This window comes from Polyodon spathula, chromosome 7 (assembly GCF_017654505.1).
Source record: "Polyodon spathula isolate WHYD16114869_AA chromosome 7, ASM1765450v1, whole genome shotgun sequence".
NCBI lineage: Eukaryota > Metazoa > Chordata > Actinopteri > Acipenseriformes > Polyodontidae > Polyodon > Polyodon spathula.
The window spans coordinates 11,046,414-11,069,761 of record NC_054540.1 but is presented as its reverse complement, the minus strand read 5'-3'; the positions used below and the strand labels follow the sequence as shown (position 1 = coordinate 11,069,761).

Genomic DNA, 23,348 nt, shown 5'->3' with positions numbered 1-23,348 from the left:
TTCAGTAAGTGAGACCACAGTTCTAGACAGTTCTAACATGGGTAACGCCAACAAACAGGGAACAACAGACGAAGAAATAGAAGACGTGTTAAAAAGTACCCTTAACACAAACAACGAAACACAAGATGTAAGTATGAATAATCATTAGCAATCGTAATAACTAGATTATCGTTCATCTCCACCTGGGTTTGAAATGACAATGTGGAATTTGCGAACCTGATTGTATCTGTTGGGATTTGCTCAGTGAACATGGTGTGGGAGAAAGGTAATGCAGCTCATATGTATTTAAAATGCTCTTTTTAGGTAAATCTGAAAACACCTGAAGGCAAACCGAAGAGGAGGAGGCAGGTACCGGAGGAGGACCAGGCCATAGAAACAATAGAACAATTGTTAAAAGATACGTTAGACACTAAAAAACAAACCCAGGATGTGAGTATGAAATGACAAAATACATGTTTCTAAATAAGAAATGTGGGGAAAAAGGATGGGTGGGGGGTGGGGGATGGACGGACATTAACCTTGTAGTTTATTTAATCCTTAATATTATATTAACTAGCCAAAGTAAAATACAGTGGTTATTCTTGGACACAAACAAGCTATATAGCTATTTTTAAGTTGTAAAGATTTATTTCAGATTAAATAAGCATCTTTATAACCAAGTATATATAATTTCAGGAACACTCTATTGCAGAAGTTCAGGAGACCTACCCAATCCCAATCACAGAACCAGTAGAGGTGTCTATGGCATTTGACACTTTTCTCCATGTAGACGGAAGCCTTTATACTTGTTTTACTGAAAATGGAATCATGATGTACTTTAATGATACTAAGGTAGGCCCCTTTCTTGAATGTCACCATTAGCATTTATATAATTACAAAAACGTTTGTTGATTTATTTCTCTACATTACCAGGGAATTGTACCTTTTCCTGAGGATTGGTATAGCCAAGGAAGATTCATTAATGGAAATAATGAAGTAAGAAAATTAGGTCACAAAATCTATAACACTGGTGTAGACAAAATGAGCTAATGTAAGGACACATCATTGATTAATAAATGCATGTATCTACCAGGTGTCAAATAAACCCCTCAGCTCAGAAAGTAAACACATGATCCCAAGTCTTATGGAAGATGAACGTACTGGTGGGCTTTACATACCAGGAAGAGGAATGGTCATGACCTACATGTTTGAGGTAATGTATTTTAATGTAAAGCCTTATGTTTAAAAGCTCTATAAACTTTGGTTTTGATTTTCTTTCTTAATTCTTTCAGGAGAGAGTAAACATTTGTAAATACTTTCATTCTGACTCTGGAACGTGGCTAGTGTTGCCATTGCAGTGGGAAATGAACGTAGATTTCATCAAAAGAAGAGTTCAGCAAATCAAGGTAAAAAATGTTTATTTTTAATGAATTTTGAAAAGCATTCTACAATGTTGTTGTTGTTGTTTTTTTGTGTTTGTTTGTTTTTGCAACTGGTGAGCTTGTTTCATCCCCAGAGTCAACTTAACAGTAAAGGGAGGTACAGCCGTGGCAAGTGTACTACTGCCAAACACAATGTGTTGATTGAAACCTGTTAGACAGCATTTGTATGATCCTTAACTTGTATTGTTGTAAATGCACAGACTATAAAATAAGTATTTCTTTTTAAATCAGGAAAAACTTGCATGAGATAAAACTTAAATCACATAACCTGTTCTTTTACAGGAAGCTCTTCCTGGTCTGGTGGACTATAAAGAAATAACTGCAGCGCTCAGACAATGCAAGTATGATGCCGATGCAGTCATTTCGATTTTTCTATCAATCTTCGGAGACAGCCTTTTGAAAGCACCAGAAGGGGTGGAGAATTTCAGAGACACTAACTATTTTCGGTATGCTATTATAAGATTCACCAGCTGTTAATTGTCTAATTCTCTTTTCAACATGTTAAAACAGATACAAATAAGACCCATATATATATATATATATATATATATATATATATATATATATATATATATATATATATATATATATACACACAGTGCCTTGCAAAAGTATTCAGACCCCTGACCAATTCTCTCATATTACTGAATTACAAATGGTACATTGAAATTTCGTTCTGTTTGATATTTTATTTTTAAACACTGAAACTCAGAATCAATTATTGTAAGGTGACATTAGTTTTATGTTGGGAAATATCTTGCTTGCATAAGTATTCAACCCCTGTGCTGGAAGCTCCCAGTTTGCACTGATGAAAGAAATTGCCCTAACGAGGACACAATTACCTTACCATTGGCCTCCACCTGTGAACCATTAAAGTTGCTGTCACATTTTCTGGATAAAAACCCCACTGTTGAAGGATCATTGGTAAGGCTGTGAATCTGAAGGAAAATGAAGACCAAAGAGCATTCTGCAGAAGTTAGAGATAAAGTAATACAAATGCATAGATTAGGGAAAGGGTACAAAATAATATCCAAGTGTTTGGATATCCCAGTGAGCACAGTTGGATCAATAATCAGGAAGTGGAAGCTGCATCACACCACCCAGGCACAGCCAAGAAAAGGCCGTCCCTCAAAACTCAGCGCTCAAACAAGGAAACTTGTGAGAGAAGCCACAGAGAGGCCAACAATCACTTTGAAGGAGCTACAGAGTTCAGTGGCTGGGAGTGGAGTAATGGTGCACCAGTCAACCATATCAAGAGCTCTGCATAACACTGGCCTGTATGGGAGGGTGGCAAGAAAGAAGCCGTTACTCAAAAAGTACCATCTGAAAGCACGTCTGGAGTTTGCCAGAAAGCATGAGAGTGACCCAGCTGCGATGTGGGAAAAGGTTTTGTGGTCAGATGGGACCAAGATAGAGCTTTTTGGCCAAAACTGAAAGCGCTATGTGTGGCGCAAACCTAACACTGCCCATGCCTCAAGACACACCATCCCTACAGTGAAGTATGGTGGTGGCAGCATCATGCTGTGGGGATGCTTCTCATCAGCAGGGACTGGGCATCTTGTTACAACTGAAGGAAGAATGGATGGAGCAAAATACAGGAAAATACTGCAAGAGAATCTGCTTCAGTCCACTAAAAAACTGAAGCTTGGGAGGAAATTCACCTTTCAGCAGGACAATGATCCCAAGCACAAGGCCAAAGCAACACTGGAGTGGCTCAAGAACAAAAAGGTGAATGTCCTACAGTGGCCCAGTCAAAGTCCTGATCTCAATCCCATTGAGAATCTGTGGCACTATTTGAAAATTGCGGTCCACAAGCGTTGTCCAACCAACCTGAACAACCTGGAGCAAATCTGCCAAGAAGAATGGGCCAAAATCACTCCGACACTGTGTGCAAAGCTGGTACATACTTACCCCAAAAGACTTAAAGCTGTTATTGCAGCGAAAGGTGGCTCTACCAAATATTAATGTGTGGGGGTTGAATACTTATGCAAGCAAGATATTTCAGTTTTTTTATTTTTCTTAAAAATATTTCCCAACATAAAACCAATGTCACCTTACAATAATTGATTTTGAGTTTAAGTGTTTTAAAATAAAATATCGAACAGAACGAAATTTCAATGTACCATTTGTAATTCAGTAATATGAGAGAATTGGTCAGGGGTCTGAATACTTTTGCAAGGCACTGTATATATATATATATATATATATATATATATATATATATATATATATATATATATATATATATATATATATATATATATATATAGACACAGATACACACACACACACAGATAAATTACTCCATCTTAGAATGGTGCATGGAAGAACTACAAAGTTCAGGTTCCTTTCTTTAGTTAAATATTCATGGATTGTACTAAACATGTTATATCTTACCTTCTATTGGTCTTTTAGTGTTCTACGTTACAAAGTAATTTTAAAACCAGGTAATGTTACTGCATTGTATTTCTAGGTTAGAAGAGACATTGAATTATGATTACTGAATGTTGTATAATATAACAATATGAGTTGTGTTACATGAAGTGATTTATGACTCCACCCTTTTTATTTTTAAAGGGATTATCTAGAAAAGGAACAGACTATTGAATACCTGAAACAGCAATTGAAAATGAAATGCAATGAAGTAGAAAACTTACTCTTGAGAAATAAATGCCTTCAGAAAGTGAACGACCACATGTCAGAAATGATCCACCCTTTAACCCAAAGACTTGCTGAGCTGGAGATTGACCAGGAGGAAGCCCATGCCAAAATAAAAGCTATGTATAACCTGAGACACAAGACATCACATGGGAAGGTGATCATAAAAAAAGCTGGGTCATTTATTGAGCCTGAAATACTGCTAGAGGCCAACAAAATAACCAAGGCCTTAAACATTTCCAACAAAGAGCTGAGCTCCACTTTGAAAATTAGGTTTTCTGAAATGGAGCTCCTGATGAAGCAGCTGTTGAACCCAGTGTTCAATCTGATGGACGCTGCATTAAGTTCAACCCAAGAGCTTGAGGAAATGCGCTCTCTGTACAAGAAGGAGGCTTTGGCAAGGAAGATGCTTCACAACAGGCTGCAGGAGATGTGTGGGAATGTCCGTGTTTTCTGTCGCTGCAAGGGGTACTCGCCCACCACCAGTTGCCTTATCCTTCCATCAGATGAAGAGCTTGTACTAATGTATAAAGGCAGCAAGAAGAAGTTTGCTTTTGATAAAGTGTATTCTCCAAGAACTACTCAGGTAATGTGTAACAACTTATAGCCATATCAAGTCATAGTTTTGTACATATTGCTCACCTGTCAGAAAGGACTAGCGCCATACTGACTCTATACTGCCTTGTAAAAAGTTACAGATTACAATACCTTCTACTGAGTTAGGGCAGCTACAGTATTATTGATATTGTAGTTAAAGAAAATGTCAACTTTCATGGAAAAACAATGACATTTTACAAGACATAAATATGTTCAGTTTAACTCGTACATACATTATTCTAAACAGGTTAATACTTTAGTACCCTTTTTTATCCACACTTTTATAGGAAGAAGTGTTTGAAGGAACACGTCCCATTATCATTTCCTGTGTTGATGGATATAACACCTGCATACTGGCATATGGTCAGACGGGATCTGGAAAGACTTATACAATGATGGGTTCTGAAGATAATCCTGGAGTAAGCATCAGGTATTTACAAATAAATTAGTTTTACTGATTAGTCTGTTTAGTAAGTGGAGTATACAGTATATACATGTCATTGAGGACAGTGAGTATTTATTGTTTGACACATTATATATGCAGGTCAATCAAGGAACTTTTACATTTATGCAATGAGAGACCCATGATCATGTACAAACTTAAGGTACTGTACGTTTTTTTTTTCTTTAAGCATATAATAACATCTTTCTTTAACTGAATGTGTATTTGCACTATTTACTGTTTAATTGCAAAATGTACAACCCTGTTAAAGTCCACAAATCTTCTAATAAATACAACGAACATGAAACAACCTTTTGTACATTGAATCATTTAAACATTGCATTAATTAGAATAATGCATAATACACAACACACTTCTGTTTTTCTTTTGCAGATCTCCATGCTGGAAATTTACAATGAAAAACTTTATGACCTTCTTTCAAAAATCCCCCAAAGTAGTTTGGAAATAAGGAACCAGGGAAAAACAGTCGTAGTTACTGATTTGACAGAATTTGAAGTAAAAACAGAGGAAGACATTAAAAGCATCACACGCCTTGGAGAAAAAAATAGGAGAGTTGCTTCTACAAAAATGAACATAGCAAGGTACCAAAAGAACTACGTTACTTACAGTTTCTTGTAGGTTAAAACAAAGTTAGGGTGTTTCTTATTGTGTTAAAGAGCTTGGGCCAAATTGTATATTATAAGAAGAGACACCATCACACAATGTATTAATGTAAATCAAAAAATGAATTTTCTATTAACAGTTGCTATTATTTAAAATTTTCCTCGTCAGTGTTCTATTCACTTGATAATATTTGTACACAGGATAAGATGTCTTGTCACATGAATCAAAAGTAGAAATGCAGAACTAAGCCACAACCTACTTCATGTGCTACAAAATCCCAAGGTGTGTGTTTAGTCAATGGGCTCAATACCTGTGTGTATACTTTTATGTGTGTACACATCTGTGGCGGAGTGTCCCATCCCTTTGTGTTTATTAGTATTGTATGTAGTGTGTTAATGTTGGTGTTTATGTATAAAATACACAGGATATAAATATGGGTTATGAGCATGAGTGTTATAAAGTGTAATTTGTACACTCAAGGTTGTGTGTTCAGGATGAAAAGAACAGGAGAGTGACAGAGAGAAAAAGTAAGCAATTGCTATGTCGTGCTGGAGGACCAGCACGGTACTTGTTTGTTTAGTGTTTGTGCCGTTTGTTAGTGAATGTTCATTTTGTTTGTCTATTTTGGCTCAAGTGTCGTGTTCTGTTTTGTTCAGCATCTTTATTTTCTGTTTGTTCATTTATTAAATGCTGAGCGCAAGCGCTCAGCTTCACCAAAACTCCACGTCTCTGTCCTGTGTGTTACTGTTCCGGATCTGACGTCACAACTCAGCCAGCCTGGTCACAACATCCCATCCTCAGTACTGATATAGTGCATTGATCAGTAAAAATGCTGATGCATGCTAAAAGGGCTACTACCCTCATAACTCTCTACAATTATATTAAATGGTTCTGAGACAAATAAGCTAATGTTGTGAAAATATAGTGAGATTATTTTGAGTGTCTTTGTGAATTAAATAAAACATGGTTTTCATTAAACTTGTAATCAACAGCATAGAACAGTTTCATGAGTTTCAAACTGCATTTGAAGTGATGCAATATGCATTACACAATCTGTTGTTTAAATAGCCTCCAACTGTCAAACTGATTTTCTTTGTCTTTTTTTATTCTGCTGGCAGCTCTCGTTCTCACCTGGTGCTCATACTGAGAGTGGATGGAACTGACAAAGTGTCTGGAGTCAAGTCCCATGGTACACTCACACTGTGTGACTTAGCCGGCTCTGAGCGCATCTCCAGATCTGAAGCTCTGGGACAGAGGCTTGTGGAAGCAGCAGCTATTAACACATCTTTGACTTCTCTGAGTCTGGTAGTGTACCTTCAACAGAAATATTGTCATGTGCCAGTCAGGAATACAACGCTATTGTCTTTCCCAAAGATGTAAAGTATAATTTTAATGTAAAAGTGGCTTTCAGAAACACAACAGAAAAAGACATTAAGTGACCAAAATAACTATTTAGTAGGGGTGGACAACGATATGAGAATTGTTGATGCATGCGCATATCTCAAAACAATGCAAAACAGATGGCCAATAGTGCTTAATGCAGCATGCAAATAGCATTTAGTACCTAAACGCAAATTAGTGGAATAAAATGGTTAAATAATACTTTTGTGTGTGGTGCTTGCCTAGTGACAATGATTGGTTTGTTGTATGTTAATATAAAATAAACGATTATACAGCGTTTGTTGCAGTATTAGCAATACAAAGTATGTCTCTGTGAGCAACAGTGATTTTTAAAAAATTTTAATCCCACGATATTATGATTTGATAATTATTATCGCTATCATATCAAAATATCAATATTTGTGTCCGCCCATTACTATTTAAAAATTAAAGGAAATACAGAGATCTTCAAAAAAGCAGAACAGGTTTTTCACAGGCATGATAACAGGTAACATTAATGTCAATAGTCCGGCCACACCTTCGAATAAGGAAAACTAGAATTTTTAGATAAAGAGCTAGGATGCTGATGAATTCCTGTTACTGAGATTAAATAGCAGAGAATTACACTTGATATTAGAAAGGTGGAAGAATAATACTGTACATGCTACAAAGCCTACGCTGAAGGATCATTCTGTATGAAGATACAGACTTTATAATTGAATGGTTAAAATATTTTTTTCTCCATTTTTAGGTTTTTAAAGCTATAAAAGGAAATGCCCTTCATGTGCCTTTTAGAAATTCGAAACTCACACAGCTGCTTCAGCCTGGCCTCAGTGGAGATGCCAAGGTAATATTTATGTTATAACATAAGCTTAAACTGGACTATGTATTTATGCTTTTTTTTTTTTTTTTTTTTTTTTTTAAGAAACTGTCCGTAAAACTAGTTGATTTTAATTGGAATTTTATTTTGCTTCTATTGTCCTTGATGGTATGGTTTCTAAGAGAGCTATGCATTCACGCAAATTGTGACTTAAATCACGTGCTGTTTTTACTTTGTAAATGACTCTGTGATTGTATTAACTGGTGTCACGTGTATATGAATTATTATTGTCATGCCTTTATGGCTGAAAATGGGCTAATAATTTCTTTCTTTTCAATTCCAATAAAGGCCTGCGTGTTTCTAAACATCAGCCTAGATGTGCCAAATTATGAAGAGACTATAGCCACCCTTCAGTTTGGTTCATCAGTTCAACAGGTAGCACTGGGTAAAGCTACGCAACATGTAACACACAACACAGAAGTGAAGTCCGATAATTAAAAGTGACAGGTCAGATTTGAGTAATACTGTTTTTTAAAGAATCCCAAATTGTTTGAAGCCATAATTTGATTTTCATTAATCTCTATGCTCTTTAATAAACATTTGAATCAATTAGTCAGCATGTTTCCTTGTTCTTTGTATTATTGTTATTTTTATTTATTTATTTTTTACATACAATCTAATTAGTTAAAACTAGTCTTAGGTAGCAAATAAACCTCACAGATGCAGCCAGATAAATCACGTACACTGTCAAAGCAGGGTTAATATTGATCAGCTCTGAATGCTTACTATCAAGGGCTTAAACACTTATGATCCAGACTGTTGCATAAACTTTAGGTTAGGCCAATCAATTTATATTATAAAGAAAGGTAGGAGAGCAATACTGTACATGCTACAATGTCTGTTCTGAAGGAGGGGCTAATTTAATAACTGAATGGGTAAAATATTTTTGGTAATCCAGTTCATTATTAAACAGCCTAGCTTTTTTTCTTGCAAAGACTGGCTGTAGATGTATTTCTTTGCTTTGATTATCAGTCTCTGATTCACTCTCACTGTCAGACAGGGCACAAAGGATGGCATCATTTTCATAGGATGTAAAGTAATACCTAAGGAATGGCAGAAGAAAAGAAGCTGCAGTCTACGTGGATGTGATGTACTAATGTACATGCCTTTTCAATTTTAAGCATTTCAAAATTAAAATCTACAACTGTTAGTAGCCACGATGACAACCATCAATTAACATTTTAAACATATTTATCATAGATATTAAAAGTTAGGATTGATGTCCTCTCTGTTCTGAAATGGATACTGCAGCATGACCTGCAAGATTGTCTGTTTGTAGTGTTGACATTAGAATATACAGGTCAAGTGTGACGTGCAAGGCATGGTTAAATGGTGCAGACTCTTAAATCTTAAAGAGATGAAATCGCTAGGTGTAACAGCATATGAAGCACAACAAACTTATCTGAAAGGTACTGGGGGCCAACAGGCAACATGTGCATTCATATTTACTGAAGTTGTTTTTTCAGCCAAACTTATCACACATTGTTTTACTTTCCAGCCTACTTATCTGTTTGTTTTTATTTTAAGTTGCTTGTTTGTTCCTGTGGTTGTCAAAAGTTTTTGTATTTGAAATATGTGCTACTTGCTTTAAAATATATATTGCATTGTTAAATTGATGGCAATGAATGTGCTACTTGCTTTAAAATATATATTGCATTGTTAAATTGATGGCAATGAATCTCAAACATGGATTTCATGCTTATCGTGTATTGCTCAAACCAATGAAAAACAAATGAAAAAATAAAAGTATGAGGCTAATCCCATGTGGATTTAAATTGCAGCACCATAATGTTTTGCATCCATGATATGCTTCAGAACTTCAGCTTTGGAGGGAAACTTTTCTTTGCATCTGTAACACTGATACTGATAGATTTCTCTTCTCATGAAGTTTACTAATTTCACCTGCAGGTAGAACTTCAAACCTGTCAAAGTTCAAAGAATGCAACAATAACAGCAATTAATTAATCTCAAACAGGAAAACCATTTTAACCACTGCTAGAATTTGATAGGAAATACATTTGAACTTAAATGTTTTTAAAAAAAATAATGGTTGTAAATAGAGATAATAAAACCAAATGAATGTACTGTAAAATGTTTTTTGGAATTACACTCACCAAGTTCAGTCTTTATTTTAGCCAGAGCATATCCATGTGTATCATAAGAAAGACCAACCAAGACACACAAGTAAGAATTTTGTAATGCAGCTTGTTTTTTATAAAACATATTATTTGACCAAAAATACATTTAACACAAGGAAGTGATTTGGCACAACAGCTGATAAAGAGAAGCAATTTGCATTATGTTTGCCAAATACTCCATATCCTGTACATAGTTAAACTTTCTTAAGTAATGCTATAGGCTAGACTTTCCAGAACAAAGCAAAAATCCTGAATGAACTAATAACCTACAAAGCACAGGAGATTACACATTCATTAACTTGGAAGAACATATTATAGAATAATTTAATGAATAATAAAAAATAAACCAATACATGAAGCTAAGTATTTGCTACTTAAAATTAAATACTAAAAAATCAGCAGAAAATTGATAAATCTAGAGATAAACTAGACTGTGGAAGCGTAGATCAGAAACCTGCTTGTCGAAGTTTAATGGCAAATTACACTTCTATCCCAGACCTATCAATAACTTTAAAATGCTCAATCATAAGATTACTGAAATACATCTTGTATTTTTTTTTTACCATACATTCATTACTGTAGGTTTCTTTTTTAGTAATGATGTATATCACCAGACTTACCTTAATGTGACTGTAAATCTTGTCCATGGTTTCTGATTGATGTTCACAAAAAAGACAGAACACACTGGGTGATCTTGCCAATCAGACCAGTCACTGATGAAAAAATTAGAATTAAAATTATTGCAACACACTAGGACAAATATATTGGGGTCCCTGCGTGGCTTGTTAGAAGACAAGAATTATTGTGACAAAGTGTCCATCTTTGTTGAGTTTTCCTCAGGTAGCGACGCACTGGCTCTGGTGCGCCCATGGGTTAGGGAAGTTGGCAGTGATCATTTCTACTCACTGTGCTACAGTGGAATCTGCTGGCCAGGTGCCTGGGGAGCTGAAGAGTTTGACAGCAAGTGTCGTCAAGCTGCTGTCCCCAGGAAGGCTGGCCAGCACAGTCCACTGTAGCACAGTGAGTAGAAATGAAATGAGAACATTATTGGACATAATCAAATTGGGGGAGCTGGGTAAAATAATTGGGCATTCTCAATTAAAGAAAAAACTCAGGTTTCTGTTGAGGCTGGTCTTTTTAGATACTGTTTACTCTTAGTACTTCATGTTGTACAGATCTTTAAACCAAGGCTGGATTATGACTTTTGCTTACTCATCTTGATCTTCTATCATCTCTCTGTCATCTTCAGATCAAACTTCTTCCCAGGTCTTTCCCAGGTCCTAAGAAAAAGAAAAAACAACAACTTTATTTTAATATTCTAGATTCCGATTCTGCGTTGCATGTTTGAGAGGTTAGGGATTGTCATTAATCAAAATAAAAACCCTCTGCTGATCCATATGCCTGGCACGGCACATACATCATTATTGCCAAACTCTTCCATGCTGTTCTCTCAGTTCTCTAAAGTGCATACTTCAGTGATGAGGTAATACACACTCAGTCATACTAATGTTGTTGTCATTTTCATGCCAAGCTATTATTTTGTAGATAAAACATGGAAATACACAGCTTGATCATGTGAGCCAAACAGGAAAATATTTTACAACACAGAGGGGTGTATTTTGATGATCTAAGCAGTGCCATACTATAATATACAATACCCCAGAAGAAACCACTAGCAGGATTAATACAGAGTTAAAGAGTGTCAGCATTTATATCTGCAACTGTTTAGAATAGATCATTAAAACCAAGCCCATATCGTATTAATCATTACACTTAGGAAGTGACTGAATTTGTAAAATGCTGTTTAATATTAGACACCTAAATGAGCCCAATAAAGTCTGCCATCAAAATATTGGAGTCAGTTATTTTTTCAGTATACGCAAGCATGCTTATACAGTACCAAGTCTTTAAAACTTAACTATGGTTGACCATGTATTATTATAATGCTATTTATCTGTTATTTGCCCTGCTTTCACGAAGCTTTAGTACAATTTTACCACAGAATAATGCAGTTAACTTTTATAAGGGTATATAACAGGTAACAGATGACTTAGTGAAGCCCTACATACTTAAGTGGATGTTAGTGATGGGTTTAGTACACAATTTTTTTTTTTCCCCCCAAAAGTTACATTTTCATGCCTAAAAAGGCAGATTTTCTTTCCTATTGCCTAAGCTACCTTCCACTTGAAATGTTAATTATTCAGACTGTAGAGGTTCTTGTAGAAAAAAATAAAAATAAATACATAACACATTACTGTGAAACTAGAAACATTCACAGGCACACAATCCCACAGGGGTGGAGCAGGCTGCTCCAAACCCATATGGCTCTTCTGTGAACCCAACAGTTCTGTGCCTCCCACTATATGGGTAAGGTATAGCAATCCCCTCTGATTACCAGTTTCGAAGGCAGAACTGACTAACATTTTTGATGAAAAAAAAAAAAGTTATCTAAATATATAAAATATAAAACCAAAAAAAACCTACACCAGTTTGTTGCTGGCATAACTGGTCAAGTTTCTCAATAAGTCAGAAATGTTTTTTGTTCTTTGTTTTACACATACAGCATTTTATTTTCTTGTATACAGTTAATGCATGATTTCTATTACAAACAAAATAATAATAATAAAAAAAATAATACAAATAATAAATCAATATATTAAGCCACATGAAGCATTTGTTAAAGTAGCCTAATTACCCTGATTTTTTTTTTGTAGAAATCTGTCATCTGTATAAACCCTTAAAGTATTTTTTCATTTGCTGATTGCAACTTTCAACTAAACTACTTAATGTAAATACTAATTTTAGTCCACTAGTAACAAGCATAGGTCACATTTATTGAGCTTTTGTTACAAGTACTGCAATCGAGTGGTACAAGAGTTACATAATTAGATTATAATGAGGTAACACCATGCATTTACCATCATTTACTATTATTTATTGGTGTGTTTTAAAATTTAACAGTTTGTTGAAAGGAAACAAGATTTTTTAGGCACTGTTTTATATGCGTGCATTTCAAAAAGGGAAAGTGTAAACACGATGAGGTCCCTACTTTAAGTTCTATTCCACTAGGGGGCATTCTCCTGTTTAATATTAAGTTACTGATGCAATACAGAACAAGGAAGGGCACATACTATTTTTCAGAATTCTGAAAATGACATAATAGTAACAAGATAGATGGGCTGTCCACTTAATATCTTTTCACAACCTAAACATGAAAAGGTATTAGAACCAAAATAAAATGTAAAATGAAATGGGAAAAGGCACTTCAAAAGGGAAAGGATTACCATTGTAAACTCAGATGTGATTGCTATTAAGTCAATTAGTATTTCATTGTTATTATTAACTGGTTGTGAAAGCACTTTTGTATCCTAACTGTTTATTTTTAACTTAAACATCTGTTAAGCCCCAAGTTACAAGCGATGGTCACTTATGCAAATGTCTCTCCTCCAACCAAAACTACCAAGGAAAAACATCCAAATTACACAAGGGTGATTTCTTTTTGGTCACATTTGAGACAAAGACGACAATATTATGATGAATGTGACATGAAAAACTAAGGCTGGGTTAAAATTGTAATGTATATAGAAGCCTTGAAATATTATCAATTTCCTGGATCCTCTCTGACAGTACCAAAATGCAGACTTTTTTGTAACTGCAAATCTCAAGCCAAATTGACAAGTACACAGGTGTGCAACAGTGTAGTATAAAATTGATCAAGCAAAATTAATTCTAAATAAGTGCTACAAATAAAATATTTTGCTCTCAGGTTCAGCTATTACTATTGGAATATACTGAAATTCGAAATCAACATTTTTTTCTTTTTGCTTTCCCCTTATATTTTGATTCTTTCAGTCTTTCTGAGTGTTTTGTAGTAACATTTGAGGCAGATTCAGGAGCTGCCCTTATGTTCTATTTGCTTGCCCAAGAGTCTAAGCTAGATTTGCCAGTGTCTTTATGGACATAACAGCCAGTGCCATCTGGTGCACAGCAGTGTACTGCCAGCAATACACGGAAATGTGATCCTTCTTATCAGTTCACAAGATGGCACTGACTCTGACTTGGCTGGTCTAATCTAGATTATTTTGTCTCTGGCTGACACATGGAACAGAGGAGCAGTTCAAAACACAGAAAATCTAAAAAAAGAACATAATATTTGAGTAACTGCAATAACAACCACCAAGAGTGATTGCAAACGGAACCTGAATATATGATATGGAAATGTATTCTTCTTAATAATAATAATAATAATAATAATAATAATAATAATAATAATAATAATAATAATAATAATAATAAACAACTTTGCACACCTGTATTTGTCAAATCATTTCCATGCTTTACACATTACACAGAAGTTCATTTAAGATATTTTAACCTGGAACTTATCAAACTACATAAAACTGAATCTGTTTATATTTAAAGATGTGTTAAATAAATAAACCGTTCTGGAGCTCTTTACTTGAGCTCATCTTTGATATTTTAGGGATGATGAAGTGTCTGTAACTGTGAACTGTTACTAAAAGTAATTACATAAATGATGTAATGAAACAATGATCCATTTAATCAATCTCAGTCGTTGAATAACTACAGTATTCGATGAATGGTCATGGTGTATCGTTATAAGTTATTAATAATTTGTCATTTAGCAGACACTTTTATCCAAAGCAACTTACAGAGACTGGGGGGGTGAACTATGCATCAACAACTGCTGCTGCAGAGTCACTTCCAATAGGACCTCGTTTTACATCTCATCCGAAGGACGGAGCACAAGGAGGTTAAGTGACTTGCTATTGGTGAGAGTGTGTCAGTGAGTCAGTGGCTGAGCTGGGATTGAACCTGGAACTTTCTGGTAACAAGCGCCTTTCTCTAACCACTAATACCAAGCCTCATCATTGTAATTGAAAATGGAGTTGGACCTTGGCACACCTGCATAAACTATAATCCCTAATGTAATTATAGCAGACAACTGATCGATTACAGTTCAATTACACATCCATTTGCTGTTCAATCATTAGTATTCTTGTATTTTCAACCACTTTTGGTGACCCCCATTTGTTTGACAAAAATGAAAAAAAAAAACAAAACAAACATTTTTGGCACAATTCTCAAATTGCACTAACAATACATACTTTGTATATTGCAACAGGTCGCCAACATTTCTGAAGCACAATAGGTTTTATGGGTGTGATTCGCCAAATATTTAGGCTTCACAGCAACTGTAATTACAGCAGCATAATTTGTAATTAAAATCAACCCCAGAACTAAAAATATAACTTTCTGACAGCCCATTGTGTGCAGTTAACATGATCTCATTCCACCATATCCCCCCCCCATTAAAATCAGAAATTAAGGCTCCACGATTCTTTGCTGCTGCTTAAAAAGTGGACATTTCCTGGTTTCTGTTGCCATGGTGGTTGCTATGGGAATTGTATGCAGCTTGTTTTTGTAGAAAATACAGCCTCAAACTAGAACTGGACACACTGTGCTAGCTATAAAATATGCTAATGTTTCAATCTAGCTATGCTAAACAGTATTTTAAATAGGAAAATACATGAAAATGAATGGTGCAGTCCATCAAATAATATTAAAGATGATATTGCCATGCCGAGGAGGCTCCAAACCCAAGGCAGGGCAGTCTTTATTTGCCCTCTCCTACATGGTCACTATTGGTGTTCCATCATCTCTTTGCATGTTCAGTCAATGTCAATGTGATTGTCTGCATAATAAAAGGCATATGAAATGGTATTTCTGCAGGAGCCATGTCAAGATATTATTATTTTTTGTATTGATTCTGGTTCAGGTCTTAATGACTTTAAGCTATTTTCATATGCAAACTATCTAGTGTAAAGCCGTATATGAAATTATTTCTGGGAATATCAATCCTCAAATCAAATAGCCTGCTGTCAGCTCACATATGTGTGTATCCCAGGCAAGCAGTGGGAAAAGGGTTTATATTCACTGACCTGAAGGCACTACATTTTCTCCATTACACCTGAATGAGATTGAAAGTGGTTATCAAAATCCGTCTACCTTTTCCTCGCTCTAAAATATAATAAGCAGCCTTTTATTTTTTTTTAAAAGAATCATGCTTATTTTATTTTAAGTTATCAACAGCTGGTATCAACATCCTTTGGATTAACGTCATTGAACAAAGTCTGTCCAGGAACCGGTCCAGTGACAAAGAGTTTCCTGTTATTGTGAGCTGTATACAAATATTAGTGTTGGAAATATGAATGCTGCTTTTTTGCTTTAATTCATTGCAGTCCACATGCTATCTTAATTTGTTTCATAAATGCACCAAGAACACAGACAGATCTCAGACACATAAACTACTCTATTTTCTAAATGAAAAAAAAAAAAAAAAAAAAAATGTTTATACAATCATGGATCAAACATTGATTTATTTTTTTTTATCTTGCACTTCAAAGATACTTTTTAAATAGACTGATGGGACTGATTTTCTATAAATATTTTACTCAAGGCTGTCGCTCAGAATATTAATAAGAATTTACATACATCTGCTGTCTGTTTTCACTGTGAATGGTTTAACAATTTGCTCCCTGGAAACTACTAGACAAAAGCTCAAATTCAATAAACAACCATGCACGTTTCTGTAACAAACATTTATAAGACAAACATTTTGTGCTGAATTATCAACTGCATATTGTATTCTTTTTGCTATCTACTAAAGCAAAAGCTGATGATAAACATGAAAGACTAAAAAAGATCAGCAGGCGTGGTACAATGTATAAAGACTTTCTCTTGGTAGAACCATGGTTCCAAAATAGTTGGTGTCACCCATTTATATTAAAAAAAAAAAAAAAACCAACAAAAAAAAAAACAAGTATTGTAGTATAGTAAACACTGGGACTCTCCAAGCTATTTTCTGAGGTTTTGTTGGTTATTATCACACATCCCTTTTGTAAACTCTAAATGTCACAATAATAAAACATGCACATGTATGATATCTGGTTAAAACAGTTCTATCAGACACATTAAAAGTTGATGCAGTGGTTCAATGATTTTAGGTCACTGGAAAGGCCACACCTGTGTTTGCTGGCAGGGATAGATTTAACCCCATCCCTGCCAACCTTATATTCCCCCACACACACCACTTACAGCAGCAGGGCTTCATTATACCTTTCTATATATTCGTTCCATCAAAGGTTCTCAATTAAAAATACAGTATTTTAACTTTATAATTCCCATGATCAGCTAGTTTATTACTCCCCTCCATTTCAAACTTATAAATAATGTTATGATTTTATTTGACGTCGTATTTACTTTAAACCCCCCCCCATTACTATATGTTTTTAAAATTATTTAAAGATAGGCGGTTGTTTCAACTCAGAATAACAGTCAGTGACGTTGTTTGGAAAGTATTGTCTATTGTATAATCCTAATATGTTTCAAATCTATGATTAGGACTCCTGATTTTCTGTGTTTTACCCTGACCTTTTATACTCTCCTTTAAGAATTCAATTGATATCGGTTAAACCATTTGTGTTTCTCAAATCACAACTGAGAAACGTGTTAATAGTACAATTGATTAATTTATGATGTTTTCTGTGAACAAAAAGTTGCAGTTAAAAGAAAGTCTGACTACTAATGCTAAGATTAGTAAAAATAAATCACTCAAAACAAGGAGTCATATTTTACATTTTTTCCAATAAAGAAATGTTTGTTTTAAAAACAGTACTGTGTCTAAGACATCCTCTTTACAATCCACAATAATCCCCCCTCACATAAATACATTTAGTGGTTCAAGTGGATGAAAAGAAACATTACAGTTGTGCAAGGAGTGGGCTATAAATAACACATTTCAGGTGTCAGTACCATGAAAAGTAGGTCACCATGCTCCAGATGCAATCCTGCTTAAAAAGCTCTGTAATACTGATGAGGGCTTTTAACCACCTGAGAAGTGGATTATATCAGTGCAACCCACACCGTCAAGTAAAATAATTTTTTGTAAGTAGAATGTGTATGATACCTCTGACATGAAATGCACTACTGCAGCCATACTAGATGTCAAATTGAAGGTTATTAAACCTCAATCTCAAATGATTTCAATCAGATGTTTAATTTATAGTGGACAATACCCATACGTATACTTGGCTAAGAAACATAAAATACAGCTGTACCAAATGTGAAAAGATGACACAAATGGTAAAAGCACCCCTTTATACAGTACATTCTTATGCCAGATGAAATCTATTCTTCAAGATCATTTTAGATTCCTCAAGTTCATCTCACTTCTTCTGATCATTTGCAAATATCAATCTTAAGGAAACGCAGCATTAAATACATTTGATGTGTGCTTTGAGTCTGAGCATTAAATGCAGCCCCACTGGATCATGAATGCCATGTTCATTATGTTTACCAACAACAGCACTGTGGCCATCCCAACTGGCAAGCAAGGCATTTTTTTAAATAAAAGCAAACATGCATGATTATTAAAAGAACAAAGAAGAAACAACTTCTATTTTTTGTCAATTTTGTAAAGCAGAATGATGTGCGCAGCTTGAACCCTTTCAGTTTTAAATTAGCTACATTTTTTTGTTTTTAGAAGGAGAAAATGTTTACCACCTTTTGACATTTCATACACTGTACTTTATTTATGCATTTTTGATAGACTTATGTTCATTTGAGAGTTCTTGTGTGCATGGAAGTTGTTTCTTAAACTTTAAAACTAATTTACTTCCATAAAATATGGTAGTCAACATTGCAGTGCAGCACAAGCTTAATAAATCTGGCCCCACATACAGTGACTATTTGGGGATTGAAACTGACAATTGTTCAGACCACATAGGAACTGAGCTATTTATATTGTAAAAGATCAAATTTATTGTGTTTCTAAACTAACCACTGACCGGTCTTTTCTGTTGAAGCTGCTCCCTAAGAAGCCTGTCCTCTGGTAAAACATCACACAGCAGGAACTAATCCTCTTGTCCTTCTTAAATAACACGAGCATGTTTATCTTGCAGCAAGGTCAAAACATAACAATCACGTTTATTAGAAGATATCTTTAAAACCTATATATATTATATGTTATCAATACAGATTATAGAACCACTGTTCCATGTTTTAGAACTAAAATCACTTTGATATAGTTGTAGCAATAGCAGTATAAATACTAGGTTGGGTAGCACAGTGGAGACTGCTTACACTAGGTGGTCTTGGGTTCAGTAGTAGTGACAGTAGTAGTATTATGTAACTGGTAGTATAGGTGTATTGCAATGATTGATTGCATTCATACGATTGAATTAATCAGCTTATTGATAATATTTGACTTCTACACTATTAAATGAAATGAACTACATTATATTGAGCATTCCCATCTTTGATCATGGGCATCATTTCATTACACTGAATTCCACCTCAGACACTGCTAGCATTTCAATCTACTTGTCCTCAACTGAATATTATTGTTTCCCAAAATGTCAATATCGGTTATATTAATTCCACTAATTAAACACAGATCAGTCATACTGTTGTACATGCAGCAAGAGAGCTTAAATGTAATTCCAGTCTCATGCAACGCGAGACTACTGGCTGGTGAGTCTAGCACTTTCATTGGAATTTGGCTGATAGCAAAAAAAAAAAAAAAGATGTAATTATAGCAGGATTTTTTTCCATATGGCAGCAACATGCTTCCGTAGATATACACGTGGCATGTTAGAGATATTTTGAGAGGAGGTTGATATTGATTTTTTTTTTTTCATAGGACTCATACTGTATTCCCAACTACTGGTAAGTTTATAACATTCTTATTTATTGATCCTTATAATTACTTTCAGTTTTCATAGGTAAGGCCCATTATTTCTCTTTTTTTTACACAATAAAAATTATGTTTAATTAAAACTTCTTTTAACTGAAAACCAAAACAGAGCTGTCTCAAGTGAAGTTGATTTCCTCCTACCAACAGTGCAATTTCTAAGTGTATAAAAATACCACTAGCCTATGTGTCTACTGAATCAGTGTATTTAAGAAGTGATGCCGTTTCCAAGAATAGACATGTCTACAGTACCACCAACTATGTATTCCTAGCAGAAACGTTATTCTGTGAATTCTTTAGTGTCATAGACTGGACATTCTTGTTTAATATAAGCTATGGCTTTATGTTTTGGAATCACATTCTAACTTTATAGCCACTGATTAGTCAGGAAGTGCAGAACTGATGATCCAACTGAAGCTACAACAATCTAGATCTCAAAAAATCCTATCATGGCAAAATATGCATTTTGGTCCAGTGTATTTGAGTGCTATTATTCCTGTTACAAAAAGGGATTCACTTCATTTACTAAATCACAAAGGAAAATGTATTTGAAAATGTTGTTTCACAATAGACCTCTTGCATTTTCACAGTCATACTGAAAACACATTTTAATTTTTAAAGTCTAACAATTTAGGTAATTTGTCCTTTTGGGTTACCTAGTCTTTGTAAAGGAGAACTGTACAGTACTTTCAGAGTTATAAAACAGCATTGAGATCTAATGTGCAGTAACAATTAGTTTCACTACTTGGGCAAATAGACCATTTAATACATTTACTAAAGAAGGGGCAATGTCTCTGATTTGCCCCTAGGGGTAAATATAGGCCGTAAATTGTTAGCATGCAAAACAATGCTTTACAAAACTAAATTCAGTTGATGATTCCTGGATTAGATACAATACAAACTAGGGCTGTGCAGATACTTTACGAGTAACTGATGCAACTGATGACCTTTCAGAAATTGTATGTCATGCAATTCCACTGATTATATATGTTTCAAAAGAAACAGTGTATCGCAAACATGTATTTTCCTTTTAAAAACATGACATCTGGTACTACACCAGGTAAAAGAGTTCTCAGTTTGCTTGCCTTCTCTTCCAGGACGTCTGTTACCCTTGCACTTCCTGGACGTCTGTTACACTTGCACTTCCTGGGTCAAGAAAGACTTGCATACAGAGATGTCTCTAACATGGTTTGCTAAAAAAAATTTTTTTTTTTCTGAAAACGACATGTCTGAGAACAATATAGTGAGAGCATGGACATGGTGTTGAGAATTTCTGGAATGATTTAATTAGCTACAATCACTACAAGAGCTACTGCTGTGCATACTGGGATATGTATTTCTTTGTCGAGTTTATTCAGAGATTAAATCTTGCCCAGGACTACAGTTACATAATTCACTGCTGATATGAGGCATTTCCAAAAAACAAAAAAAAAAAAAAAAAACACAAGCAACATGAAATCAAAATGATTTTATATGAAAAGAATAAAATAGTGGTTTTATATTAAAAAAGAAAAAAAAAAATCACACTGTAAAATAAGTCCTCCAGCTGAACGTAATACCCTCTCAGACTACAAGGACAAAATCTGGCAACCCCCTAAAGCCCAACTAGGTAATTTTTACTCAGCTCAGTGGGTTTGGGAAGGAAACACACTCACACCACATTATTACACTATACTACATACTTTTTGAACTGTAACTGTGGTAGAAAGCATACACGTCTGTTATTTAAATTTTATAGAAAAGCCAGGTCTTGATCTTTATAAATGTTGTCAGTTAGTTACAAGTTTTAGTTTTTTTTAACCTAGTAACAACTCTGTCTGGTCTGTGGATCAACATCACACACTTCATGTGCACAGTAAAAGAAGAGGTTATGACCATGCTGCTTTGGTGGAGCTTTGTGGGAATTCACATGTAGTAGCACCCAATCCTCCACAAAGAGTCTGGTTGTAGGCATCACCCCCAGCTGAGACCTGAACTTGTGACAGTGTGCTGAAGAAACATCCTCATAGTGCTTGAGTGTATTGAACCACAAAGCAGGCTCATGCATTCTTTATGTTAACACTCCCTGACCTTCCAGTGTCAAAACTCATCTTAAGAAATGCCAGCTCCTTCAGATCTTTGGCGGAATTAGTCTAGTTAAAGGGTCACAGAACACCCCCTAGTGTTTTCTAGAAACTTAGGGACCTAGGAGTTCTTCCTGAATCATTTTTAGACAGCTAACTATCGGAAATCGTTCTTATTAAGGAGGGGATCCCAGCTTCTTTCATGCCTTGCAGCTCAATAAATACACATATTTCGTGTACTTTTTTTTTTTTTTTTACAAAATAGTTGCCTATAACATTGTATTGATGTGCATTTCATGTTGAAATCTCGCTGGATCTCACTAAAACTTCAAATGGTCATTATGGCAAACACCTGCAACTTTTGAGGATAATATTGAGGATAAAAAAAAAATTAATCTGAAAAAGGGTTTGGTTATACTGCATCAAATACTTCATCTTGTAAAATCAGCTATCACCAGTTTGTGCTCAAGGATCAAATGCTTCAGGAGTGCATCCTTTTCAGTAAGAGAATAGCTTTCCTCACACAGGATGCAGGGCACAGAAGTGGAATTGTCTGGAGGTATACTTCCGCCTGGGCTTTCCGGTAAAGACAGGGGCTCCAAAATAGAATCTTTGCCACCTAAATAAAAATTTTAAAAAATCACTCCGTACATTAACTTGTACATTACAAAATTATGTCAGTGTGTGAGATACTAGATAATAAACACATTATATTAAATGACAAGAAGTGTATTAATGCGCTGGAATATAAGAATGTAATCATGAAACTTTCTGTTGACTGTGTACAAAACTATCCATACATCAAGTTTCCAATATTTAGTTTTTTTTAAGGAAATGAGGACTTTAAACCATTTTCATGATACATTAAAATGATGTACTCTTACTGTTTTGTAGTTTATTTCAATTATTTTATAGTGGCTGCCTAGAAAATCACTTTTCCATAAGGCACAAGAAATACAGATTTAGATGTTACTTTTAATAAAAAAAAAAAAAATTAAAAATCTGTTAAAATCATACTTTCTAAAGGTAAGGATTTGTAAATATGTATTCTATGCAGATAAGTCTACACATTGTAGTTCTACCATGACATCTTTAATAAGATGGGAGTGTGAATTATTTATGACATCTATAACTTCATTTCAAGGAATGTAAATCTATTTACAGAATGGCAGCTTTTTTAGCTTTCAAATTAAGCTTTGAATCTAAGTGAAAACCATTTATACAATCATCAATATTAGTACACTGTGTTTCACACGCTTGTACATTAAGCTGATTTTACCTTGGTTAGAAATTAATGCAAACCATCCTGGTCAAGAAATGTCTGTTTTAGTAAAAGATTAGAGTAAGCAGTGTCCTGACTGGATGCTGAT

General features: G+C 34.7%; 2 protein-coding genes across 2 annotated transcripts; both read left to right on the top strand.

The window, feature by feature from the left end:
• Positions 1 to 3,707: 3,707 nt before the first annotated feature.
• Positions 3,708 to 4,919, top strand: LOC121318142 (kinesin-like protein KIN-14R). Its single transcript, XM_041254507.1, has one exon. It carries the CDS (start codon positions 4,051 to 4,053, stop codon positions 4,684 to 4,686), a length of 636 nt encoding a protein of 211 aa, XP_041110441.1. The 5' UTR covers positions 3,708 to 4,050; the 3' UTR covers positions 4,687 to 4,919.
• Positions 4,920 to 5,023: 104 nt separating this feature from the next.
• LOC121318143 (kinesin-like protein KIP2) lies at positions 5,024 to 6,158 on the top strand. Its single transcript, XM_041254508.1, has 3 exons — positions 5,024 to 5,106; positions 5,221 to 5,281; positions 5,512 to 6,158. Exons 1-3 carry the CDS (start codon positions 5,069 to 5,071, stop codon positions 5,755 to 5,757), a joined length of 345 nt encoding a protein of 114 aa, XP_041110442.1. The 5' UTR covers positions 5,024 to 5,068; the 3' UTR covers positions 5,758 to 6,158.
• The last annotated feature ends 17,190 nt before the right edge of the window (positions 6,159 to 23,348 follow it).